Here is a 13,616-nt window from a genome sequence, read left to right as displayed (position 1 = left end):
AAGGAAGGGAGGAAGGGGAGGGGAGGGAAGGGGAGGGGAGGGGACAGAATTTCCCAACCCTTTTAATAGCGGGCTGACCAGCTGGGCAAGGTGGCTCACGCGTGTAATCCCAGTGCTTTGGCAGGCTGAGGTGGGCGGATCACCTGAGGTCAGGAGTTCCAGCAGCCTGACTAATATGATGAAACCCTGTCTCTACTAAAAATACAAAAATTATCCGGGCATGGTGGTGTGCACCTGTAGTCCCAGCTACTTGGGAGGCTGAGACAGGAGAACCGCTTGAACCCAGGAGGCAGAGGTTGCAGTGAGTTGAGATTGTGCCACTGCATTCCAGCCTGGGCAACAGAGCGAGACTCTGTCTCAAAAACGACAATAACAACAACAACAACACAGCAGGCAGACCTGTACCATGGGAAACAGATTACCCCAGGAAAGGAAGATTCGGAAGGAGAAAGGCTAAAAAGGGAAAGGGTGCAAACAGCCACTGTGGTTGGGGAGGCCATTTCCTCCCAGGGAGCAGGAGATAGCAAGATCAGCAACAAGGGGTCTGATGCCCTAAATGTCAGGGAGTGGAAACTAGAATAAGAGCCTGAGTAGGTAGTGCCACATTATACTTATTCAATCAGATATTCTCCCACTAAGTAAATGACGGTTCCGTACAAGCTGTGGAGCCTGGGTGATGACTCATTTGTAACAGAGTCTCTCTACTGCCAGGGTGCATTTTGTATTCCCATAGTCAGATCAGAAAAGAACAAAGGAAGAGCCGCAGAAGCAGAATTGGACTGGCAGCCTAGACACTCGGGCCTAAATCTGCCTCTAGCTCAAAATTGTTCTGTCCCACATTCCATCTTTCTGTTCCTCTCACTCTTCTGCCAACCCCATGTTCTAACTTTCTAAATCAATGCTCACCATACACACACACACACACACACACACACACACACACGCCACTCAAACAGCCAGCCACATATATTTAGCACTAATTATATGCCTGTGCTTTAAGGTATATTATCTTCAAATGTCACAAAAACTTTGTAAGGCAGGTGTTATCACTCCCATTTTATTTATTTATTGAGATATAATTCACCCTTTTTAAGTGTACAATTCAGTGGCTTTTAGTATGTTCACAAAGTTGTACAATATCACCACTATTTAATTCCAGAGCTTTCTCATCTCCCCCCAGAAAAATCCCATACCCATTAGCAGTCACCCCTTATTTGCTCATTTTCTTCTCCCCACATCTCCTGGCAACCACTAATCTATTTTCTATCTCTATAAATTTGCCTATTTTGGATATTTCATATCAATGGAATCATATAATATGTGGCATTATGTATTACTCCCATTTTATATATGAAGAACCCAAGATTCAAATAGGTTAAGTAACTTGCCCCAAGTCACACAGTTAAAAAGAGAATGCACTTGAATAGGAACCCAGGTTTCATTCAAATGCTATGCTTGCTTTTGGCCACTGTATGCTGCCTCCATGCAGGAAGAAAATTAAGAAAGAAAGACCAAGTTTTGGATATCCTTGGAAAAATGGGATTTTGTTAATCTTTTTAAAAATGATTAGATTAGATAACCTTTTATTAAAAGTAGTAAGAACCAACACTATAGCACTATCTTTGCTGAGCTTATGCTCAGCATAAGATGTTGAAATGCACTGGCAACTCTTTTAAACAGATGATGGCAAATGACCACAGAGCACACCCATCCCAGCCTCAGCACTGCTGTCACTGTGCTCCACCCTACAATCCCAGCTTCTCCCCACCCCTCTGCCCCATAGAGATGACAGCTCTATAAAATGAAGCTCTAAAGAATCTCCTCTTTCCCAACTTTTCATCCCTTCCCCAAATGTCACTCTGCCCCTTAAACTTTCTCATCATACAAAGGTCTAAGACGACCAAGGAAAATGCCTATTTTATGTATTTATTTATTTATTTTGAGACACAGTCTCACTCTGTCACCCAAGTTGTAGTGCACTGGCATGATCTCAGCTCACCGCAACCTCCGCCTCCTGGGTTCAAGCGATTCTCCTGCCTCAGCCTCCTGAGGAGCTGGGATTACAGGCCCGCACCACCATGCCCAGCTAACTTTTTGTATTTTAGTAGAGACGATGTTTCACCATGCTGGCTAGGCTAGTCTCGAGCTCCTGACCTCAGGTGATCCACTCGCCTCAGCCTCCCAAAGTGCTGGAATTACAGGAGTGAGCCACCGTGCCCAGCCAAAAATGCCTATTTTAAATAAGTACACTAGTGCTTTTCCCCTTCTTTTAAATGCTGGCACATTTAAAAGGTGTGACAAAAAGGTGAAGCATGTTGGAGAAACACAGCTGTGAGCTCACCAAAGGCAAGGAGCTATAAAAAACCTGAGAATTATAACTCATATAAAAGGCTTATAACCTACCTTAGCATTCTGCTTTTTTATGTATGTGTTTTATGTGTTGCACACATATATGGTTTAGATTATACTTTTCTAGAGGACCAAGTTCAGGTCTTCTTAGACCTTTTTAATCCATCATCCAACATAAACGATTATTGATGATAATTATAATTATTTTTTCTTTCTTAAAAGTATAGAAGGGAAAGACTGATCTTCACTAGCCTAAGGCCAAGACCAGTATCTTTATTTGACTCTTTTTTTTTTTTTTTTTTTTGAGACAGAGTCTCTCTCTTCCGCCCAGGCCGGATTGCAGTGGCGCGGTCTCGGCTCACTGCAAGCTCCGCCTCCCAGGTTCACGCCATTCTCCTGCCTCAGCCTCCCGAGTAGCTGGGACTACAGGCGCCCGCCACCAAGCCCGGCTAGGTTTTTGTATTTTTAGTAGAGACGGGGTTTCACCGTGTTAGCCAGGATGGTCTCGACCTCCTGACCGTGTGATCCGCCCACCTCGGCCTTCCAAAGTACTGGGATTACAAGCGTGAGCCACAGCGCCCGGTCCTTTTTATTTGACTCTTTATCCCCCATAAGTAGCACATTGCCCAGTACATACCAGGTACTCAGATATTTATTGAATAATAGCTAATACTTACATAGCACCTTACCAGGCACTGTTCTTTTCTCTTTTTTTTTTGAGACAGAGTCTCGCTGTGCCGCCCAGGCTGGAGTGCAGTGGCACAACCTTGGCTCACCGAAACCTCTGCCTCCCGGGTTCAAGCGATTCTCCTGCCTCAGCCTCCCGAGTAGCTGGGATTTTACAGGCATGTGCCACCATGCCCAGCTAGTTTTATATATATATATTTTTTTTTTTTTGAGACGGAGTCACGCTCTGTCCCCGGGCTGGTGTACAGTGGCCAGATCTCAGCTCACTGCAAGCTCTGCCTCCCCGGTTTACACTATTCTCCTGNGAGATACCTCTCCAGCACATGGGAGTACAAATACCATGCAAGTTCGTCTGGTGACATACCACAGCAAATTCTCGGCCACTCAGTGAGCCACAGTTGTTCTCCTTCCAAGAAGGCCAGATCTCAGCCCTGAGGATGGGTGGGTGCTGGGAGCCTCTTCCTTTGGCACTCTATCTCAGCACCAAGGAGAGTAGCTGCTCCTTCTATCTGTGGTTCTTTTTTGTTTTGTTTTTGAGACGGAGTCACGCTCTGTCCCCCGGGCTGGAGTACAGTGGCCAGATCTCAGCTCACTGCAAGCTCTGCCTCCCCGGTTTACACTATTCTCCTGCCTCGGCCTCCCGAGTAGCTGGGACTACAGGCGCCCGCCACCTCGCCCGGCGAGATTTTTGTATTTTTTAGTAGAGACGGGGTTTCACCATGTTAGCCAGGATGGTCTCAATCTCTTGACCTCGTGATCCGCCCGTCTCGGCCTCCCAAAGTGCTGGGATTACAGGCTTGAGCCACCGCGCCCGGCCTCTAGTTTTATATTTTTAATAGACAAGGGGTTTCTCCTTGTTGGTCAGGCTGGTCTCAAACTCCTGACCACAGGTGATCCACCCGCCTTGGCCTCCCAAAGAGTTGAGATTACAGGCGTGAGCCACCACACCTGGCCTGTTTTTTGTTTTTTGTTGTTTTAAGACAGAGTCTCAATCTGTCGCCCAGGCTGGAGCACAGCGGGTGATCTAGACTCACTGCAACCTCCGCCTCCCAGGTTCAAGCGATTCTCCTGCCTCAGCCTCCTGAGTAGCTGGGAAAGAGGCACCCGCCACCCTGCCCGGCTAATTTTTGTATTTTCAGTAGAGATGGGGTTTTACCATGTCAGTCAGGCTGGTCTCGAACTCCTGACCTCAAGTGATCCACCCTCCTTGGCCTCCCAAAGTGCTGGGATTACAGGCGTGAGCCACCACCGCGTCCAGCCCAGGTCCTGTTCTAAACATGCACATAGATTTACTCCCAAGAACCCGAGAGATCAGTACCGTTATAATCCCTATTTCCAGATGAGGAAATGAAGGCACAGCACAGTTGTGATTTGCCCAAGATCATTTGGTTAGGAAGAGGTGAAACCAGGATTCAAAGAAGGCAGCACAGACCACAGAATTTCAACAAGACACATTTAAGTCACTCTAATATCTTTTTTTTTTTTTTTTTTTTTTTTTTTTGAGACACAGTCTCACTGCAATGCCCTGGCTGGAGTGCAATGGCTCGAACTCGACTCACTGCAACCTCCGCCTCCTGGGTTCAAGCAATTCTCCTGCCTCAGCCTCCCGAGTAGCTGGGGTTACAGGCACGTGCCATCATGCCTGGCTAATGTTTGTACTTTTAGTAGAGATGGGGTTTCACCACATTGGCCAGGCTGGTTCGAACTCCTGACCTTGGGTGATCTGCCGACCTCGGGTGATCCGCCCACCTCGGCCTCCCAAAGTGCTGGAATTAAAGGCGTGAGCCACCGCGCCTGGCCCACTCCAATTTCTTAAAATTGAGAGGCTTATGACAAATTGCAACAGCTAGCAACTTTACTGGATCATAAAACAAGAAAAATACTTTTCCATGCGGGGCACAGTGGCTCACGCCTGTAATCACAGCACTGTGGGGGGCCAAGGCAGGCAGATCACTTAAGGTCAGGAGTTTGAGACCAGCCTGGCCAACATGGTAAAACCCTGCCTCTACTAAAAATAGAAAGAAAAAAAAATTAGCTGGGCCTGGTGGCAGGCGCCTGTAGTCCCAGCTACTCAGGAGGCTGAAGCAGGAGAATCACGTGAACAGGGGAAGCGAAGGTTGCAGTGAGCCAAGATCATGCCACTGCACTCCAGCCTGGGGAACAGAGAGACTCTGTCTCAAAAAAAAAAAAAAAAAGAAAAAGAAAAATACTTTTCCCTCTGCTACTCTTAATACTCCACCCTGCCTTTCCTCAGAAGTGCTCAAAGCCTTTATTTATTTATTTATTTATTTATTTATTTATTTATTTATTTTGAGATAAGAGTTTCACTCTTGTTGCCCAGGCTGGAGTGCAATGGTGTGATCTCGGCTCACCACAACCTCCACCTCCCAGATTCAAGTGATTCTCCTGCCTCAGCCTTCCCCAGCAGCTGGGATTACAGGCATGTGTCACCATGCCCACTAATTTTTTTGGATTTTTAGTAGAGACAGGTTTCTCCATGTTGGTCAGGCTGGTCTCTAACTCCCAACCTCAGGTGATCCGCCTGCCTCAGCATCCCAAAGTGCTGGGATTACAGTTGTGAGCCACCACACCCAGCCCAAACCCTTTATCTCATTACTTCTGATCCCTCTGACATAAGAAAATCAACAGATAAAAGGGCTCTCACGCCCTATAGCTAAGTGAAAAGGCCAGTGATTTGGGCAGCAGGGGAAGAAATGAATCAAGGAAACTTTACTTATAATTCAGTTTTCTCTGTATAGGTCAAGCTACTCTAAAAACAGAAGACCATTTTGGAGTTCCATTCTACTTACTTTTTTTTTTCTTTTTCTTCTTCCTGAGATGGAGTCTCACTCTGTCGCCCAGGCTGGTGTGCAGTGGCGCAATCTCAGCTCACTGTACCTCCGCCTCCTGGGCTTAAGCAATTCTCCTGCTTCAGACTCCCAAGTAGCTGGGATTATAGGCGTGCGCCACCATGCCCGGCTAATTTTTGTATTTTTAGTAGACATGGGGTTTCGCCATGTTGGCCAGGCTGGTCTGGAACTCCTGACCTCAGGTGATCTACCCACCTTGGCCTCCCAAAGTGCTGGGATTACAGGTGTGAGCCACCACAACCGGCCTTACTTTTTAACTTCTAAAATACCATGTACATTACATGTCCTCTACACTGACCCCAGTGATTTCAGAACTATAAAATTTTAGAGGAAAATATTATTTTGGGTCCTTTACTCTCTTTTGTGGGTGAAAGTGAGACGATAAAAATGTTTGGTATCATATGGCATTACAAATGATATATAAATAGACATGAAAATTGTTTTACTATTGTTACCAGCCTTTTAGTCCAATAATTTCAAATTGAGAGTTAATCCTTGATATTCTTTCAGTTGCTCAAATGCCATACTACATCAACCTAGAGGCACACTTCCATTCTGAAATAATGTTTAACACCTGCAGGTTTGTTTGGGTAAGAATTGAGTGTTCCTCTTGCACACAGGAAGGGGAACATCACACAACGGGACCTGTTGTGGGGTGGGGGGAGCGGGGAGGGATAGCATTAGGAGATATACCTAATGTAAATGACGAGTTGATGGGTGCAGCACACCAACATGGCACATGTATACATACGTAACAAACTGCACGTTATGCACATGTACCCTAGAACTTAAAGTATAATAAAAAATAAATAAATAACAGAATTGAGTGTTCCTTCAACATCCAAGTTCCTATTAATCAGAGACTAACATTCATAAAAGAAAGCTGAGGACTGGGTGTGGTGGCTGATTACTGTAATTCCAGCACCTTGGGAGGTTGAGGTGGAAGGATGGTTTGAGGCCATGAGTTTCAGAACAGCCTGGGCAACAAAGCGAGACCCCATCTTTACAAAAAAATTTAAAAAAGAAAGTTGAGACAGTCTCTGAATGAACTTGACCTTACAAAGATGGCCTGTAAATGACAGAACAACAACTAGTTGTCTTTTTAGGAGTGGTTTCTACTTTCTGACATGACCACCTAAATAGCTAGGAAAATGCATCCCTAAAATATACACAGTAAGTGTCCCCTCACTAACTTTCCTTGGTGCATTTTTACCCCCAAACACTCCATGCTGAAAGGAAGAGAAGCATTTTATGGAACAAAACCGAATTGCTCCCAGTCCTGCCATCTGCACACTTCCAGGTTTTTATTTGGGATGGACAGACTCCACACAGTGAAGAGTTAAATACGCAAAGATTAGTTCATGATGCAGTCAACTGGAAAAGCTAATGAGGCAAAATGCAAAGTTATATTTGTATGTCTTAAGTTGTTTTTTAAAGAATAAAAACAAGAGCCAACCAAAGTGCCTTGAAAACCTCCATCTCTCTGAGGTTAATCGATTCTCTTTGTTTTAGAAGCCAAGTCTAAAATAAATAGTTGTTTTAAAATAAAAACAGCAATAAAGGGCTTTTTAAGATAAGCTGTGAGAGAAACTTTCCAGCAGGGGACACCTCTGGAAAGCACTGTTACGGGTGCGGGTGAAAGTACACATTCTGGGGATCGTCTCAGAAAACATTAGCCCTTCTTATCAGCTGTTTTCTGGTAGCCTCACAGATACCAGTTCTCTCTAGGACAGTGTATTTCCGGACATAAGATGTCAAAACAACTTCAGAAAAACTAGTAATCCCCCTCCTTTTATGCTACAAGATAAAATAAGGCTTTTTAAATTCCGATCCAAACCAACTAAATGGAATAGTATCATTTAGGGCCCTGTCATAATCTTAGTATCTTATTTTTATCACCATTTGTGGATTCCCAGTCCGATGTAGGACATTAAGCGCAAAACTTTGGAAATATAAGAGCTAACACCCAAAGTCAGAACAATTCATCCAGTTCTGAGCCTCGTGTTCAAATCTGAGACCACCTGCCTCACATTCCCCAGTGTCTTTTATAATTACTATTATTATTTTATTTTTTGAGACGGAATCTCACTCTGTCGCACAGGGTGGAGTGCAGTGGCACAATCTCGGCTCACTGCAACCTCCGTCTCCTGGTTTCAAGCGATTCTCCTGCCTCAGCCTCCCCAGTGGCTGAGATTACAGGCGCCACCCACCACACCTGGCTAGTTTTTTGTTTGTTTGTTTGTTTGTTTGTTTGTTTTTTGGTAGAGACAGGGTTTCACCATGTTGGCCAGGCTGGTCTCGAATTTCTGACATCAAGTGATCCGCTCGCCTCTACCTCCCAAAGTGCTGGGATTACAGAAGTAAGCCACCGCGCCCGTCCTCTCCAGGTTCTTTTCATGTTAAATTAGATTTTTAGGACCCACTTTCCACACCTATTCAATCGGAATTAATGAGCTAGAGCATGAGACATGGCATTCTTAATACGCCCCTGGGGTGAGTTTAATGCACACTTTCGTTTGAGAATCACTAAATTAAACCCACAGACTTCTTTCCTGTTTTGTCCCCAAGAGATCTATCTACATGGAATGCCAGTCCCTTCTCCCTTCCGATCTAAAGTTATTTCCTAATTAGACGCAGTAGTTAACAAATCCTCCAGTTCCCCACCAACAGCAGTTTAAAAGGAAGCAAGACGTTAGGAAAGATTAAAGACCATGCACGATTTTAAGTGTTTGGGGGCCTTTGGCACATCCTAGAAAGAATCATGCAAGAACAAGAGTAGCTAGTTCTCCATTGGCTCAGGACCAAAATGATCCCTCCCCTCTCTTCTTCACCATAAGCTGGAGCAACATCTCTGGCAATTCCCTGGCACCCATCAGATATGATTTCCACCCCCAACCCTATTTAGAGAATGTCCCCTCTTCACAGAGCTGCCGCATGATTGGTGTGAACACATTTCACATACATCATCAAACCCACACACCCGACTACAGTCCCATGGCCTCCTCGGACTCCCGGGACACCCTGCCGCCTCTGCTCCATCCCTAAACTGGGGCTCTGACCCACAACTGCGCACCCGCCCGCCTCCAACTCAGAGCAACTTTCCCCACTCCTCGGATTAACTGGTACCCTTTCCGAACGCCGGCCCAGCCCAGTCCCGTCAGCGCACACCCTAGTCCCCGGGGTCCTGCTCCGGGAACTCCGGCCCTCGGTTGCCCCTGGCTCCCGGTCCCCCAGCCGGGCCCTCAGCGGGCCCCCTCCTCCCCTCCTCAGAGGGATGCCCTCCCAAGGCATCCCGGATCCGGCCGGCTCAGGCCCGGGGACCCGGCCACACTGCACGACTGCCCCTTTCCGCCTGCCTCTTCTCGGGCTTGTTTTGCAGGGCAGGGGTGCGGTCCACCCTCCGATTTGCCTCTACTGCCCTCTCTCCCTCCGGGCTGCCCTCCTTACCCGCCTGCAGCCCGGTTTCGGCGACATCGCCTGCAGGGCCGCGCTCGGCCCCGCCGCCGCCCGTGGGGGAGGAGGGACAAGTGTGGTTGTGGGAGCACTTAATGTCGCGGAAGAACTTCTGGGTCTCGCGCAGGTTCTGTCGCAGCCGTCCCAGGTAGCGGCGGTAGCGGCCGAAGCCCCGGCACAGCTCGCGGATCATTCCGCCGCCGCAGGGGCCGGAGCCGGGACCCGAAACGGGCTCGCTACCCCATGGCACCTCGTTGCCCTCCATCGCCTCTGCCCGCTCTGTCTTTGCGGCTCGGTCCCCGGCCGCTGGCCCGGCCTCCCTCCTCCCCGCCCCCCAAGTGCCGAAGGGAGGAGGAATCCGCCTCTTGACACCCCCGCTTGCAGTGAGCCAGGCTCCCAACCTCCGTCGCTGCTGTTGCAAACAAACCAAGCCGCAGTGCGCCGCTGTCGGAACCTTTCTCTCCACTACCCAGAAGCGTGAGGGAAGGATCGCTGGAGGACACCCTCGCCGCGAGGTCTCTTGGGACTTGTAGTCCGGGCTGGGACCAAACGCCAAAACCTCAAGGCTGGAGAAGGGGAGGCTGTGGATGGTACTGATCCCTTCTGGAGAAAATCCTCACTCGTTCTTATGTTTTCGCGCTCTCCTCATTTTAAAAAGTGTTCCCAATCCCCACTCAGCGTCCCTGAGGGGAGAGAGGAGCTGCAGAACCTGAGCGCCAGCAGAAGTGGGGTGCCTTACCGAAATCGTAGCGAAAGATGTTATTAGCAGAGAAAAGGAAGGAAACAAGACCGAGGACAGTCACATCTCCATGGCTACCCTAAGTGGCTCTCTCGTGCTTCGAATACAGTTGATACTGGGGAATCGGCTGAAAGTACCCTGGAAATAGGGAAATCTCTCATGTTTGTATTGCGTTCCCCTTTTCCAACTTTCCTTCTCCAGACTTAGAAAGGAAGGGTGTGAAAGGATCAACAAGAGCTGTAAGCTGAACTTCAGTTGGTTCCTCAAGTAAGGAGACTGGGCTGGGTAAGGGGAAGTTGAGGTTTGTGGCCTTCCAAACTATTTCTGATTATCTTAACTTGGCTTCTGCTAATATGGAGGACTTCCATTGACTCACACAGTCACGGACTCCTGGACACAATTACAAAGGGGGCAAAACTTGACGTCACCTCTTTTCTGTTTCCTGAGTTATCTCTCCCCTCTTCACCAGGCACAGAACCCATCTATATCTTTCTTGCTGTAGAAAGACACCATCTTTTACCCAGGCCAGACCTCTTCTCTGATAGGCTGGAATGATGTAGTTTCTTGACTGAAATTAAGAGGAGATTTGAGTTTGGGTCTGGGCTCTCCCTATACTTTGCCTTGTGATCTCGGGCAGCACCCTGTTTCATCTTCTATAAAGTAAGGGTTTAGAATGGCAGATCTTTAAGCCCTTTTGGCTTTAAAATTTTGTGAGTCCTGCTTCAGAAATTTTACTTCTCCTAACCTCTCATCTCAGAACACACAGGTATTCTTGGCCAAATGATGTCATGATATTTGGATTAATTGTTGTAAAATGTGAAGGCCTTACCTTTCCAGGGGCACTAGCATTTTGTAAAAAGGGATCACTAATTCAGTGAATCTGTATTTGATAAATATCTGTGAGGGCTGACTGCAAGGAGGGAGCCTCATGCTCCTTCCCATTTACCCACTCCCCCTTCTGCCTTTTACTTGGTCACATTCTCCATCAGCCATTCTTCTTTTGCAAGATTGTATTCCTCATGCAATCTCCAAAAGGTTCAGTAAAATAGAAATGAAAATTTAAAATGGGAATTTTAATACAAAATAGATACTATTTTTTAAAATAGAAGAGCTGTAAGAAAGCAATGTGTAATGATTTGCCACACACAGTAATTTCTAGCACAGGAGGTCAGATAAGAGCACTCGAGCTGGAGTTATCCAGAAAAGGAATCTGTCTTGAAGAAGAAGCAAAATTTGGATAGGTGGAAGTAATCAGAGAGGGTATTATTTCAGGTAAATATCACAAAGCCCACCCTTTTAAAAACTATTCCTTAGTACCTTACATTTATTTTCAAAATAAGTAATACAAGAATGTAGTATAAACTTCAAATGGTGCAAAGGATATACAAGGAAAAACTAAATCTTCCTTAGTTTTTCTGTTCATTTCCCAGTCACCTAGTTCCCCTACCAGGAGGCAACCACTGTTGTAGATATAAATCATATATAGATAGATCCTATATATATGTATGTGTATGTATTTTAAATACAAATGATAGCATATGTAATACATACTTGATTATGGCCTTGCAGACCTCTGCACCAAAACATAAAGGTTTGTTTCATTCTTTTTAACTGTGTAACATACTACCACATGGATTGGCATGTTTTATTTAACAAGTCCTCTATTGGCAGACCTTTAGGTTTTTTGCAATCTTTTGGTATTACAAACAATACTGCAATAACTAATCTTCTATGTACATCATTTTGAATATGTGTAAGTATATCTCATCCCCATTTTTGATCTGTTGAGAAAAGCAATAATTTTTTGCTATTTAAAATCTTAAAGGATGCAAGTGACAGTGAGCTCTTCATAAATCATAACTTACCAATTAAAATACATATTTTCTTCAAATATCTAATTCAAAGGACAAACGGAGAAAATAAAGTTTTGAATGGTAAGAAGAGAGGGTTTAAGTTGGTATAGAAAAGTATTTCCTGGCCAGGCACAGTGGCTCACACCTGTAAACCCAGCACTTTGGGAGGCCAAGGCAGGCGGATCATGAGATCAAGAGTTTGAGACCATCCTGGCCAACATGGTGAAACTCTGTCTCTACTAAAAATACAAAAATTAGCTGGATGTGATGGCACATGCCTGTTGTCCCAGCTACTTGGGAGGCTGAGGCAGGAGAATTGCTTGGACCTGGGAGGTGGAGGTTGCAGTGAGCTGAGATCACGCCATTGTATTCCAGCCTGGTGACAGAGCGAGACTCTGTCTCAAAAAAAACAAAAAAACAAACAAAAGAAAAATATTTCCTAGCCACGCTGTAATCCCAGCACTTTGGGAGGCTGAGGCAGGCAGATTGCCTGAGATTGGGAGTTCGAGACCAGCCTGGCCAGCATGGTGAAACCACATCTCTACTAAAAATACAAAAATTAGCCAGGCGTGGTGGCAGACACCTGTAATCCCAGCTACTCGGGAAGCTGAGGCAGGACAATCGCTTGAACCCGGGAGGCGGAGGTTGCAGTGAGCCGAGATCAGGACACTGCACTCCAGCCTGGGCAACAGAGTCAGACTCTTGTCTCAGAAAGAAAAGTATTTCCTGAAAGTGTTGAGAGTTAAACAATTAATGAAGATGAACACACAGATCTACTTTTGTTCTCTTCTATGACACCATTAAAATGACAGTAATGGGATTTTTTTCAGGCACAAAGCCAGAATAATGAGAGGAGTCGGCAGCAAAAAAGAAAGTGGAAGATGGAAAGCAAATGGGCAAGTTTTAACTAAGAAACCTGAATCCTAAACCCAAAGTAGTAAAGTTGAGATCCCACCTGATATCTATTGAAGGATCCCTAAGTCTTAGAAACTGGTGGCAACAGTTCCCCCTACTGCCTACCGCGGAAGTAGAGTTGTGTAAGAGCAGGTAAATTCTGAGGTCACTTCCTCATCTTCAACTTCCACCCTACCCTCCGAAAAACAAGACTGAAGTATTTATTCTCCAGAGAGGGTTGAATAGCTGTCTGTATAAACAGGGACATAAGTGAATGTATAGATATTGGATGCCCTCTTCATTCAGTTCCTGGATCTTTGGTTACCAGCTGCTTACCCTACAAAGAGAAAACTAAAAGTGTCTTTATGAAGGAATATGAGCAGCCCAAGAGGAAAGAGACCCAAAGATACTGACATCAGAACCAAGATTTTTGTCTGCCTGTTTTGTTTCACTGCTGTATCTCCAGGACCTAGAACAGTGCCTGTCACTTAGTAGGTACCCGTTAGATATTTGTCGAGTGAATGAGTGTTCGCTGTAGATTGATGGATTGATTAAGTTGAGACAGGGTTTTGGGGTTTGCCGTATTGTCCAGACTGATCTCAAACTCCTGGACTCAAGTGATACACACCTGCCTTGGCTTCCTAAAGTACTGGGATTACAGGTGTGAGCCACCACACCCAGCCGACATTTTTCAACATTCAGGAAATCACAAAAGAGAAAGTAAAATTACTCAAACTTTCACTATCCAGAAAAAAACAGTAGGTTATATTG

At 45.9% G+C, this 13,616-nt stretch overlaps 1 protein-coding gene across 2 annotated transcripts in view; it reads right to left on the bottom strand.

Annotated features, from left to right (window-relative positions):
- Nucleotides 1-10,461, bottom strand: part of DSTYK (dual serine/threonine and tyrosine protein kinase) — a 73,064-nt gene extending 62,603 nt beyond the window's left edge. The window contains exon 1 of one of the 2 annotated variants that reach the window (XM_017880984.1): nucleotides 9,354-10,461. In XM_017880984.1, coding sequence (XP_017736473.1) covers nucleotides 9,354-9,624 — 271 coding nt within the window. In that variant the 5' untranslated portion in view covers nucleotides 9,625-10,461. The remainder of the gene's footprint in view (nucleotides 1-9,353) is intronic. The other variant, XM_017880983.1, reaches the window with a different exon arrangement.
- Nucleotides 10,462-13,616: the final 3,155 nt, after the last annotated feature.

The sequence above is a fragment of the Rhinopithecus bieti genome, unplaced genomic scaffold (genome assembly GCF_001698545.2).
Source record: "Rhinopithecus bieti isolate Rb0 unplaced genomic scaffold, ASM169854v2 scaffold_12049, whole genome shotgun sequence".
In the NCBI taxonomy this organism is placed as follows: Eukaryota; Metazoa; Chordata; class Mammalia; order Primates; family Cercopithecidae; genus Rhinopithecus; species Rhinopithecus bieti.
This window is presented reverse-complemented; position numbering and strand designations above follow the sequence as displayed.